Source organism: Alligator sinensis, unplaced genomic scaffold (genome assembly GCF_000455745.1).
Source record: "Alligator sinensis unplaced genomic scaffold, ASM45574v1 scaffold98_1, whole genome shotgun sequence".
NCBI classification, from domain to species: domain Eukaryota; kingdom Metazoa; phylum Chordata; order Crocodylia; family Alligatoridae; genus Alligator; species Alligator sinensis.
This window is the reverse complement of record NW_005842058.1, coordinates 1,282,891-1,294,991: the sequence shown is the minus strand read 5'-3', so window position 1 is coordinate 1,294,991 and position 12,101 is coordinate 1,282,891. Positions and strand designations below refer to the sequence as shown.

Here is a 12,101-nt window from a genome sequence, read left to right as displayed (position 1 = left end):
GGGGGCGGGGGCCGCCCCCCCCGCCCCCAGCCGCTCCAACAGTGGCGCGGATGGAGCAGGCCTGGCCTGCAGCAACGGGCACGGCAATGGCTTGGCCCCACGACCGCTCACTGACGCATTGCTGCAGGGCACCTGCACAACGCTCTGCCCGGCCCTGCAACAGTAAGTAGCTGGGGGGTACTGGGGAGGGGGGGCACGGCCTCTGTGCTGCGGTGCAGGGGGCTCCCTTTGCCTCCTGCCACGTTGGGGCTCATAGCACCACAGCTACTCTGTGCGGGGAAACCCCCAGTGCCTCCAGCCAGAGCCCCTCCGGTGTTGGGAAGGGGACTGGGCCATCAGGGCACAGGCAGGTGTCTGACGGGGTTCCTGAAGGCACCGCACGGTGCCTCGAGAGCCTGGCACTGCTCCCATGGGCTCCCCCTGCTCGCGGTGCTTGTGGTCTGCACAGCGGCGGGTTGGATTCCCGGCAGACCTCGCCGTTCCATCTCCGACGACGGGGCTGCTTCTGGGGTTGCTCTGCTCAGCAGCTTTGGCTCTGTCTTTGGAGCTCTTGCTTTTGTTCTGGTGCCATCTATTGGATCCATGCCTTGGGCTGGTCTGGCGAGGTGTGCCCCCTCAGCTCTATCTATCTTGGAAGCTGATTTCCACGTAGAGACTGCAAGTTCAGCCCAGGGGCTTTTGCACCTTCTGAATCCTACTTGATCTGACCGATATCAACAGGCTAAAGGAAGTGATGGCAGCGACCTGTTTATCCTGATTATTGCTCAGGAAATGATCCTGGTGATTGATTGACTGCCTTTTTCCAGGTTTACCAGCAAAGAAGCCACAGAAGGTCCTGGAGCCTGACTACAAGGGAAGGAAAAAGAAGCGCGTGAGTGGATATATTTTTTAGTCACTTGGCAACATTGATATTCCCACTGCTGCAGGCCCCAGATGTTAAAAAAATGCTGAGAGCCAGATCACAGCACCCAGATTTGGGGCCAGGGTTTTCAAAAGAGCCCGGTTTTCTAAACCTTTCAGCTCCCATCCGGCCACCCGATGTGCTAAGCTTTTCTGAGCTCTGGTCCCTTTCTTAGATGTAGTGTGTGGAATTTGGCATTTCTAAAAATAATTTATACCAAGGATTTCTGTTATAAATTGTTTATCTTTAGTGAGGTATCATTTGTATACAGGGTCACTGCTTTTTTTTAGTACAGATATTCATGCCTGGTCCATAAAAAATCACAGGGAAAAATAGAGTAGGGAAGGGCCAAGTGCTTTGAGATCCTTTGAGATGGAGAATACTGAAGAAGTGATGATTACTGCAAACCAGTGTGCATAAAGCGAAGACCAGTGGCGGGTGAATTATTTGCAGTTCACTTCGGGGTTTCAGATAGTGGCAAGCAGATGCTGCTTCATACCTCCTGGGACTGTGAACCAGGCTTTGGAATAAATCTTCTCAGGAGATCCCTGGCCTTTCTGCTTGTATTCCAGGTGAAAGCTGGGGAAAACACCAATGCCAAATACTTGTACACCTGAAAAGATAGGTTAGCCCAACGTCAGCATTATTAGCTGATGGAAGAGAGGGTATTCCTTATTTTTTCCCCTCCCATCTGCATTGATTCCCTTAGTTTGAATATGAACTGCTTGAAATCTCTGTCTGCAAATTGACCTGGAATAGAAATTTTCCTTAAGAGTTGCAGTCACTTTGCTACTTTGGTTTGGTTGCACTGCCCCTCGTCCTCCTGGCGTGGGCCTGGATTGGGAGCAGAGGTTCAGAAACATCACCAGAATCTCAGTTTCTCAAGCTCATCTGAACTGGGAAGTACCGAGGCCCTCTCGGGAAGAGGCTGATCCCATGAGCTTGCCCTAGAAAAATGAACCTCTGCCCTGAGGTGTTACCTGGTTGGGGTTTGGGTGCCCATCACGTTGTAACATCAGCTGCAAACTGCCATCTCTCGTTGGAGTGGTCCTGCTCTCCATCTTCCCGTGGGGGGCATGGACCCTGATCCAGCAGAGCACTTGGGCACGTTCTTAACTCCAAGCCTGTGAGTAGTCCTGTTGATTGCTGTATTGCACAGCCTGTTGTTAAGAAGCTTGAGGTAAGTTGCTCCCACAGGATGCTTCTTTCTTTTTCTTTTTGCCTCCAGTGGGATTAAGCACAGGTTTTGAATGACCCTAAATACATGTTTAATCACTTTTTTTGTGATGGGGACCCAAGACGCTGACATTTTTCATAGTGATTGTGATTCTAGATGACTCTTATTCCTCTCGCATTGACAGTCTGTTCTTCTCCGTTCTTTCAGGAACGTGGCCAAGCCTTCCGTGGAGGACTATTACTCTTGGTTCATGTACCAACTCTGTCCACCTGAAAAGAGAAATGAGACCTATAGGCAGATATTCATTGTACTTTTGGTGTTGACTTGGGTATTTTGAAAGGCAGATACCTTAATTTTGTGGCAATTTCCCCAAGGTTAGACATTACGCAGAGGAAATTGTACCTTAGAGAGATGTGTTGCGTGTAGGTGGCATCTTTCCAGTGCATAAGAAAGAGATGGTGCTTTGCTGCAATGAAGGCTTTTTTTTTTTTTTTTCAGCCCGATTGCTTGGGATTACACCAGAGCCCAAGAGGGCTGAGCCCAGGGGATTTAGTCATACTCTGACGTCTCTGGCAATGGAGGTTTGGATCCAGTTCTGGATACAGCTCCAGAACTTCTCATGATGTGAAGCTGGACTTGGTATCAGAGAGACCTCCCTCTCCAAGGCTGGGAGATGAATGCCAGTACTTCTCAGGATACTGGTCCGATCAAGAACTGACCAAAATCAATGTGAACAGCATGCGTGCTCTCCAAAGAGCCTGCAAGGGAAGAAGGTCTGAAAGTGTCTCCTGTATGGATTGCAAGAGAAATTACTACCTCAGAAGCGGGACATCAGTATGCAGCTGGAGCCTGAATGTGGGGGCCAGAGGTTTCTGTTCTCTGGGATGGAGTCTTAACCTCTGTGGCACTGTAAGCGCTGGGTTTGCAGGACAAGTTGATTCTGTACACCTGCCCAAAGTGGCTGTAAAATGCAACCAAAACCAACTGCATGGGTGTAAATGGTTACACAAAGTGCCAGGCAGGGCCCAGGCTGCTGAGCTACTATTTCCATAGCATGCATCTGCTGGCCTCAAAGCATCAGGGTTTTACACAGAATGTAATAGGACTTGGGAGACTCTGGGATTGTCCTGGGTGGTAATGGTGAGGGGGAGTGCACTGAATACAGCTGGACCTCTTGCTGGAGCCCAAGCTGAAGGGATAAAAGGCCTCAGATAAGCAAGGGACCTTTCTGTGATCTTCACTTTAATTTCATTGCCTAAATCACTGCCTGCGTCGGCAGCACAAATAGCTGGCATTGAGGAATATCCATTCCACCTGAAAAAAAAGCCCATTATAAAATGGCAACTGTGTCATGTTCTGCACACTCGGGGCCGGATTGTGCCAGGGGCTAAGCATCTTGTACCAGAGGGCACCTGTTGCTGCTCTTTGCTTCTGAACTGAGGCAGGCAGATGCTCCAAGCTAGGTTTCAAAGGGGTTTAGGTTCCTGGCAGGGTTTTCCAACCTGCTGAGGCACTACTGGAGATGGGCAGCTTGGTGTTTTAGAAAATCCCCCCCAAGCACCTGCCTGCATCTCTGCACTCAACCACCTGTAAAAAATATGGCCCTAAGGAGCTGATCTACAGAGGCTCTGAGCGCCTGCAACTCTGAGCCAGTTCAGTGGGAGCTGGTGCTGACTCTTCAGGTGGACCCGCAAAGGATGGCTGCAGATCTCTGTGACTCGATATCATCCATATACCTCGCTGTGAATACCTGCTGAAACCTCAGGCTGGACAGCTCCTTGGAGCTGCAGGCAGCTGATGCTCATGTGGCATGTTCCTCCAGCCATATAAAGCTTGCATCTCGAAGTGGGTGCCAGCTCTTAACTTAGAGCTCCTTGACACGGGATGAGGGGTAGAAATGAAAATCCAGCCCTGGGATGTTCGGCTGTACAATAGCTCAGCAGCACGGAGCACTGTAAATAGGCCACATTGTGTACCAACAGGTGTTTGTATTTATGAGTGTGTGCATATGCCGAGCTTACTTGTGATGACTTTCCCTGAGATGTTTCTGGTTGTAAATATATTGGAGACATTGACTTTTTTTTGTGTGTGCGCCAGAAATAAGCCTTCCAAATGCCTGACTGTTGTAAGAAAAAAAAAAAAATACAAACACCTTAAAGTATGTAGTCATGTCATCTTTCAAACAGGGACAGCTAAGCGTGGTTCTTCCTGAAGCTTGCTCTGGAGCAGTCTCTGGGTCAGGAATGATGCAGCTTCTGTTGTTAGACTCCCCTGAATTGACCGTATTTCTGCCCCTTAAGGCAGCTTCCCTGATAGTCATCTTCTTCTTCCCATCTGTTTAATCACCTATCATTGCCCTGTGCTGTAAGTTCCACCTGTAGGGCCTTAAAAGGATGATATTAGAAAAGGCACTTGAGCATTGAACTTATGGTGACTTTCAAAGGGGATTGAGCACCCAACTCATTTATACTGTTTGCAGATTACAGAATCACAAGGTTGAAAAGGACCTGGAGGGGCATCAAGTCCAGCCCCCTGCAGAAGTGCAGGATTTGTTGATCCTAAACCATCCCAGAAAAATGCTTATCCAGCCTCTTCTTGAAAGTCTCCAAGGAAGGAGATTCCACAACCTCCCCTGGCAGCTTCTTCTACTGCCCTACTGCTCTAATGGTTAGGAAGGTCCTAAACCTCCAGTCGCTCCACATTAAAGAGGAAGTCAGTGTTGGCTGATGGAATTAATCCATTAGGGCAGTCGGCCCCTGTCGGGGCAGGAGTCATTTCAAGCTCCAGGTACATACATAAAAAAGGGGCTGTGACTGCTGGAAGGTTGCTGGTACAAGAGTCCTGAGGCGGTCCCTGCTCTGCACTAAAGCACAGTACTTTAACCCCAAGCACAGACAGCAGTGCCCTGATGATGCATGAGGCTCTGCTGAGTGGGGACCCCCCTCTATGATTTTCCATCACCACTTAAGATTTTTGCAAATAATTAAACTTCTGCTCTGCACCTAGTGCAGGTGCCATAAACCACTCTGAATGGGGAAGGGAGGAAGGAAAAGTAGGCATTATGACTTTCACACAGCAACACCACAAACAAAGGGTTGCTTAGGAAAATTCCCAGAATAGGTAGAAGAAATGCTGGCCGCTGCATGTGGAAGTCAAAGGGGTTCTTTTCTTCCCTGAGGTCAGATGAAAGAAGTACCTTAGAATAATCTGCCAAAAACCCTGCAGCCTTGAGAAACCAAACTGGGGAGAGCTGAATTGTGAGTTCAAAGGTGGGGAGAGGGGAAGGAGATCACACTGTTGGGGGGAAAACAATAAACCAATTGAGCAGGGCCCCTTGTCATACACAGCTAATAGAAATTAAGAAATATAGGAGGTGGCTTTCTCCTTCCCTGTGCTTAAGAGTCAGGGAGCAGGGAGGCCCTTCAGCCTATTGTTCCTGGTAGGTCTTTGGGAGGCAGCAGCTGGTCCTGACTGGTCTTTTATCATTCCCCCAGTTGCTGATGCTACCTTTCATGGAGCTGCATTTCCCAAACTGAGTGCTGGCAGCTGGAAAGCTTTTCAGGCATCCATAAAGTGGCTGGTAGTGCCACTCTGTGTTGTAGGGGAAGAATTTCACTGGTTGGGACTGGTGGGTGTGAGTACAAAACTAGCAGCTTGTTACTTTGGAAGCAGAGTGGGTTTTGGTTTCAGTATGAGAGCTGAGGGGTTGTACCGTTCCCAGGGTCTCTCTTTCGGCAGGCTTTGCTTTTGTTACTGTGCCTGATTGAAATGGCCGAACAAGCAAAAGTAAAATCTGGGCAAATGTTTCCATTGTATTTATACTGGAACTGCAGAATCTCTGGCTGATTCTGTTAGTTGCTTTAATGGTTCTGCTGTTTCTGCTATTTATTTATAAGCTACTCCACGGACTCCCCTAGAAGCAGTTGCCAATAACTTATCCTGAAGCACAAATAAACTCTCATGAGCTTTGGAAAGTACAAAGCAGCTCTCAAAGGGTGTGACTTGCAGACAGCATAGCTGAGCTGGGGCCAATGGTGAGAGCCCAGTCAACACCAGCTGAGGCTCTGGTCTTGTGTCTGTGGCAGCAGCAATGCTTCTTGGCAACTTCCCAAGGATTGAACATACTCCATTGAGGTTTCTGGCATCCCAAGGGAAGAATTAGGACTGGGGAATCTCCTGCGGGACAGAGGTGAAATTAATTATCCTGCAGCGCATGTCAGCTTGGTTTATTATACCAGGGATGTTCTCGGTACATTTGAAACTTGCTGCTATTAGGACCTGAGCCCAAACCCAAAGAAGGGAATGGAAAGAATGTAATTGTCTCCAATGCTCTCTGAGTTGGGCCCTTTTATCTCTGCAAATGCCTATGTTGGTGTTTAACTTGATGCCGCAAGTAGGTCATTTGGTTTCCAGGGAAGTGGTTAAGCACATGCAAAAGTGTTTGCAGGATCAGGGCCTCTGTTTCTAGAGAAAATAGGCTTGATTCAAGTGGCCCTTTGTATTTGTGGTCCCGGCTATAGGTTTGCTAGTTCTAAGACCCCTTGCCGTGCTGAGAGTGCACAACAGAGGGGAACGCTGGTAAGTGATGCGTGGTTCGTCTCCTCCAGAGTCAGATGCCCGTGCAGAGCGTGGGTGTCCCTGGCACCTGTACTTCTAGCTTGCACTGCTCCCCTCTGCTTGGTAACTGGCATAGGACGAAGCCTCTTGCCAGAGTGTGGGAGAGGATTTTCCCTGCTGCATTGATTTTATTTATTTATTTTTTTTTTAACTGAAAGGGGAAGAAAGCCACGTGGGTCTGTATGTGCCGCACTCGGTTGTTCTTTAGCTTTCCCCGAGCGCTTGCTGTCAGAGCTGCTAAGCTGCACAGTGCCGCTTCCCAGCTGGAGCAGTGCAGCTTGCCTGGCCGATGCCTGCACAGTTGAAGGGCTAGCTACTGTCCTGCAGGCTTCAGAAATGTTGGTAGGTTCTGGGCAGTTCATGTGACTCCCATGTTAACCAAATTACCACCTCGCAGTAGCTTTCGTCCTCCTCGCTGCAGCTATTCTCTTCCCTGTCTTTACTCTCCAGTTTTTTTTCCATGTTCAAGTTTGCAAAACTTTTCAAGTTGAGGCAGAGTGAGCGTGTTGCCTGCCCTGACGGTGGTGTGGGGCTTGGTAAACTATATCCTGCCCATTATAAAAACATAATATTAAACTACTCTGCTATTTGGGTAGGCATAACATCTTACACCGATGGCATCTATGTTACAGAGAGCAAACTGCTCTTCGAACATGACACTGAGCATGGAGGAGTCTCCTCGCTGCTCCTTGCTGGCTGTATGATTTTAGTGAAAAAAACCAGAAGGATTAGTAAATTGCTCACTTACTTTTCTGTTCTTTGGTAAGAAGCAAGGTGCGCATTGCTTCCTCTGCTGTGTTTGTTCCCCTAGGAGCTGTAACTCCCCGTAGGCTGCCGCTACAGAGCACCATGAATTCTCCTCTCCTGCTTCCCAGCTTGCTGTCTGATGAGGAAAAACCTGTGGTTGTCTTGTGGGGTAAGGTTACTTCGTCATGGGCAGCTGACAAGGGGGAGAAAAGTGGTTATTATCCCCTTGAGGGTAGCATGTGCAATCCTGATGCCAGAAGTTAGCAAAGCTTTCCCTTTTGAAAGGTCCCAAGCAGCATACAATATTGGCCCACTACCTCTCACTGGCCACGCATTCGTGGGGCTGAACTCGGGCATATGAGTCCCCTGCGAGCTTGGCTCCAGACCCTTTGGCAGCTCTGCTCATAGCTGCTATGTAGCAGTATTTGAAGCTCTTTTCTTCCCAGATAAGGCTAGTGCCTCCAGCCCCACTCTAGCTCTTCAAATCCAGTCTTAAATCATCCATGTTTCCTTTGGCTTGGGATCAATGAAATGAAGGAAGCAAAGCAACAAAGCCACCAAGTTGTGTTTTTGCCACTGGTAGAAACTTTTCTTTTGGAGAATGCCATTTGCATGAAGCCAAACTGTTTTTTGGGAAATGCTGTTGATTTTCTTTAAAAAATGGTTTTGAGAAAACCATGGGACACTTGTTTTACCATGCCGGTGTTTTCAGGATGGAAAGCACTGCTTCATTTGGTTTCAGAATTGAATGTGCTTTAAAATTTCAGAAATAGGAAAGTAGCTGGAATGGAAACATATGCTTGTTTAGTTTTTTGAATTGATCAGAAAAATGCCTTTTGCTTGTTTTAAAAAAAAAAAAAAAAGCCTACATTTTTTTTTTCCCCCCTGTGGAATTTCATTTCACAGAAAGCTTCAAAATGTTGGCTTTTCCCTGAGTAAGGATAGAAAATCCCCGAAATCTTGAAACTTTTCATTGGTTGTAAAATCCACTTTCTGAGCAGCTATTTACTCAAATATAAGATGACCCATATAATGTCAACTATAAGATGATCCCTTCCCCAAAGTAATTAGATTTTATCTATGGGGAATTTATAAGTGTGTTATACTTTTCCAGGTAGACAAGCTAATTATTGGAGATTTGCCTTGAATTTGTCTCCCTCCCACTGCTACAGCAGAGAAAATAAAGCAGATTTGAAAACAATAACCTTGAAATTTAAATGTAGCCATAGTAATCTGCATATAATGCCCATATGCTCAGTTCATCCAGAATTCATGCATTACCTTTTTATGAAACTGTTACGAGTTTTTAGCACAGGTACTTCATATGCATACTTTAAAGCAGCGCTTGGATAGCCATCTATATCTGTATATCTTGTTCACGGCCAAATCTCTTCCAAATTCGGTTGGGCAAAGCACAATAATCAAGTTCCAAAATTTGACTGAGCAGAGCTCAGTTGTCAAGCCTGTGCAGCTCTGCCACCGGGCAAGTATCCTCCTCCCAGGCCGATCAGTCTGGGGGTTTTAGGTACTCCCCAAATCCAGGCAGGCATCCAACATGCAAGCCTTGGGTCTGGAGGCCTTGGGGTTCAGATGTCCCTAGTCTTGCTTGATAGAGCATTAGTTTATTTTTGTGGTAAGAGTCTGGGAGGTAGGATGCTTGCCAGTAGTAGCGCCACACAGACTTGAACAACTGAACTCTGCTCAGCTGATAGAATTTGGAAACAATTTGACTAATTTGGCCTGAAACGTGGAATTAAAAAAAAAAAAAAATCTTGTGGTAGGTTGTTATCAGCATGTTTGCCCAATATGGGTCATGTGTTTTATAGTCAAGTGAGTGTTGGGTGCGTTTAACCAATTTCATAGTTGGTTTCCATTACTGAGCACATGCTGCTTTTTGGCAGCAGTTTGATGATAGCTAGTGTATTTAATGAGGTTTCCTTGTAAGTGAATGCAAGATGAGGGGCTTTCCCACTCATGCCTTGTCTTGTATTCAACTAAGTATGGTATCAAGCTTTCGCTTGGCAATTTTTTGTATCAAGATGTCTTTGGGCTAGAACTGCCTGTGGGAATGAGAAGTTTAAGTGTTTCCAATACACAAACTTGCAAAAAAACTGGCTTTGCACAAGACACTGTAGTTTTCCTCTATATGTGGCATGGGTTTGCTTAGGGCAAGAACATCCCCACGTGCTCAGCTGTGTTTCTCTAGGCTGTGAGCTGAATGCCAGCACCAGGAAATATATCGTGAAGGAAGAGGATGACTTCTTGGAGCACCTGGTCTCACTGAAAACAGTAAGATTCAGGGTTTTCTGGGGAGCCCCGCTGATGGGTATGGGTATGTCTAAGTTCTTCCCACTGCCCATGCAGAAACTCCCCCACAGCACTGCTGCTCTGGCATCCTCACCCTGCCTTGATATTGCCTACCAATGCTCAGGGACTGCATCAGACGCTGCACGGGTATAGACTGGTTTGGCAGAAGGGAATTTCTCCAATGCATGGAAGCGTCAGGGCAGCCTTTTGCAAGCTGACTGTTGGTAGCAGGGGCCTGGCTCTTCTCCGGGGCACTGGCTCGCTGCATGAGATTTGTTCCTTTGCTAGCACAGCCCGGTGCCAATGACATGCTTGTTCCACAGATCTGTCTCGGGGCAGAGGCCAAAGACGAGCTTAACGTGGTGGCTGTAGCAGCAAAAAACACCTATGGTGACAACACGCCAATGCCCATCGCATCGCTGAAGCTCTCCGTTCTCCCCATGGTAACACAGAGCAGCATAAAGACATTAAGTTAACACAGCCTCCTTCACCACCATCCCTCCCCACTGGGCAGCTGGAAGGAGGCAACTACAACATGCTTGTGTGGCCCTGGGACCAGCAGGGGAGCTGCGTCCCCATTGTCTGGATAGCAGGCTATTGCCCACTGCATGGCACAGAGGTCACTGCCAAATACAGCCTGCCAGGGGGGCAGTGCAGACAGCGGGTGAGGCAGTCATATTTCCCTGCTGCCTTTCCTGTAGCTTGCCTGCGTGCTGAGTTGTTCTTGAAGCAGCAGCTTTCCCTGGTGCGTGTTACCAGTATGTTGTTTTGCTCCCAGGGGCTCCATGTAACATCCCTGCCTTGTTTCAGGCCACTCTGGACGGCTTTGAATTTACCCCTCCTGTGGATTTTGTGTTAAAATCTGGAACGGGGCCAGTCTATCTCCACGGACAACATGTCATTTGTAAGTAAGACTCTGATCCTTGCCATGGGCTGCTGTGACAGCACTGCGCCAGTGGTGGGTGCGTTACCAAGGGGTTAATCGCACAACTAGGAGCCAGAACCTCTCTGATACTATTTGCTGTGTGGCTTTAAGCAAGTCCCTCTGTCTCTGACCATGGCTGCTGAGTTGGCGATATGAACCTAGAGGATGCTATGGAGGTGCGGTGGTCTATGCAGAACTTCATCTCTTCTTCCTTCTCCCTTTTCCTTTGCTGCTGCATTTCTAGGTTAGAGGGGTTATCTGTTCCAGGCCTAGTTGCAGCCAGGTTGCAACCCCACCAGCCATGAGGAAAAGGATGTTTTCCTGGTGCACGATCCTTTGTCCATGTCTTTGGGAATGTGGGTGGTGTTCTCTGCACTGCATGCACCTCAGTCAACACCCCTCCTTTCCCCCTTGCAGTATCTCCTATGCGCACCATTGGTAACCCTCTGCATCTTGCCAACGTCCTGGTGACACTTACCCATGCAAAGCCCCTGCCAGCTACTCAGCGTCCATCAGCAGTAGCTCCTATTGACTGTCACTTTGCAATTCTCACGTCTTTCCAGTGAAAGATCATGAAGAATATGAGGCACCTTGTGAGGGACTGGAGAATGAGGAAGAAGAGACAGAAGCAGAGATGGAAGAGAAGGAGAAGAGTGTAGTGGAAGAAGAGGGGGTAATTAATTTTAGTGTTAGCTGCCTTGTGCTAGGATGTCGGTTTTGTGAGTGGGAAGCACTCTCAGTGCACACAGGAGATCAGTGGTCACGCTTGGTGCCTGTCCCACTAGCCTCCCTGGCTTGCACTCTCTGCTGGACTGGTGTCCCTCGTGGGTCCTGGCTGGTGTGTTTTGAAGTCCAGCTCTGAAGGTGGTACTAAAACAAATGACTGTAGTTTCCAAAGGGCCTGATCCATGGGAGGTACACTGTACACACAACCCATTCTGTAACCCAGGTCTCTAAAATACAGCATCTTAGAGAGTCTGCCTGCCCCACCCCCCATAGGCAGTATGGCTCCATTGGTCTGGATAAAGCTGGACTACGGGGTGGGACCTCCTCCAGTGGGCTCTGCATCTTTGGCAAAGGGTGATGCAGCTGAAGACTTGGCATCCTTGTCCTTTCCCAGCCTGGAGCTGCCTTCTGTGCCATGATCCAGAGCCAGGTCAGGCTAAATTCTCCTTGTTTTCCCTTCAGGCAGCATCCGGCTGAATCTGTCTAGCCCCGAGCGACAGGGTCTGTGGCCTGCGAGACTATTACTGGGAAGTTTGGAAACAGCGCTGTGCTGCTCTGAGATGATTAAACTCTGCTGTGTGTCGTCCTCCCTTCCTGCAGCCTCTTCATTTATCACCAGTGACCTCCCTCAGTCCCTGGCTGGGTATCTCCTGCTGAGCTACCTGGCTTTGCTCTACCTGCTTGCCCAGCAAGCCTTCCTT

At 48.3% G+C, this 12,101-nt stretch overlaps 2 protein-coding genes across 2 annotated transcripts in view; both read left to right on the top strand.

Moving 5' to 3' along the window:
• Positions 1-4,583, top strand: part of ADRB3 (adrenoceptor beta 3) — a 6,950-nt gene extending 2,367 nt beyond the window's left edge. Inside the window, exons 3-5 of the mRNA XM_025203399.1 lie at positions 28-162; positions 807-871; positions 2,577-4,583. Of these exons, the coding sequence (XP_025059184.1) occupies positions 28-162; positions 807-846 (175 nt within the window). The 3' untranslated portion in view covers positions 847-871; positions 2,577-4,583. The remainder of the gene's footprint in view (positions 1-27; positions 163-806; positions 872-2,576) is intronic.
• A 1,053-nt stretch (positions 4,584-5,636) lies between these two features.
• Positions 5,637-12,027, top strand: LOC102382961 (nucleoplasmin-like). The gene is made up of 7 exons (XM_014519646.1): positions 5,637-5,712; positions 7,507-7,611; positions 9,610-9,731; positions 10,073-10,192; positions 10,560-10,653; positions 11,238-11,347; positions 11,863-12,027. Exons 2-7 carry the CDS (start codon positions 7,545-7,547, stop codon positions 11,875-11,877), a joined length of 528 nt encoding a protein of 175 aa, XP_014375132.1. The 5' UTR covers positions 5,637-5,712; positions 7,507-7,544; the 3' UTR covers positions 11,878-12,027.
• The last annotated feature ends 74 nt before the right edge of the window (positions 12,028-12,101 follow it).

Bases quoted from the DNA above. Each gene is read 5' to 3' on its own strand.
- LOC102382961 (XM_014519646.1), top strand. From the start codon at position 7,545: ATGAATTCTCCTCTCCTGCTTCCCAGCTTGCTGTCTGATGAGGAAAAA. The intron at 7,612-9,609 runs GTAAGGTTACTT...GGGTTTGCTTAG, and splicing joins ACCTGTGGTTGTCTTGTGGG to GGCAAGAACATCCCCACGTG. The intron at 9,732-10,072 runs GTAAGATTCAGG...CTTGTTCCACAG, and splicing joins ACCTGGTCTCACTGAAAACA to ATCTGTCTCGGGGCAGAGGC.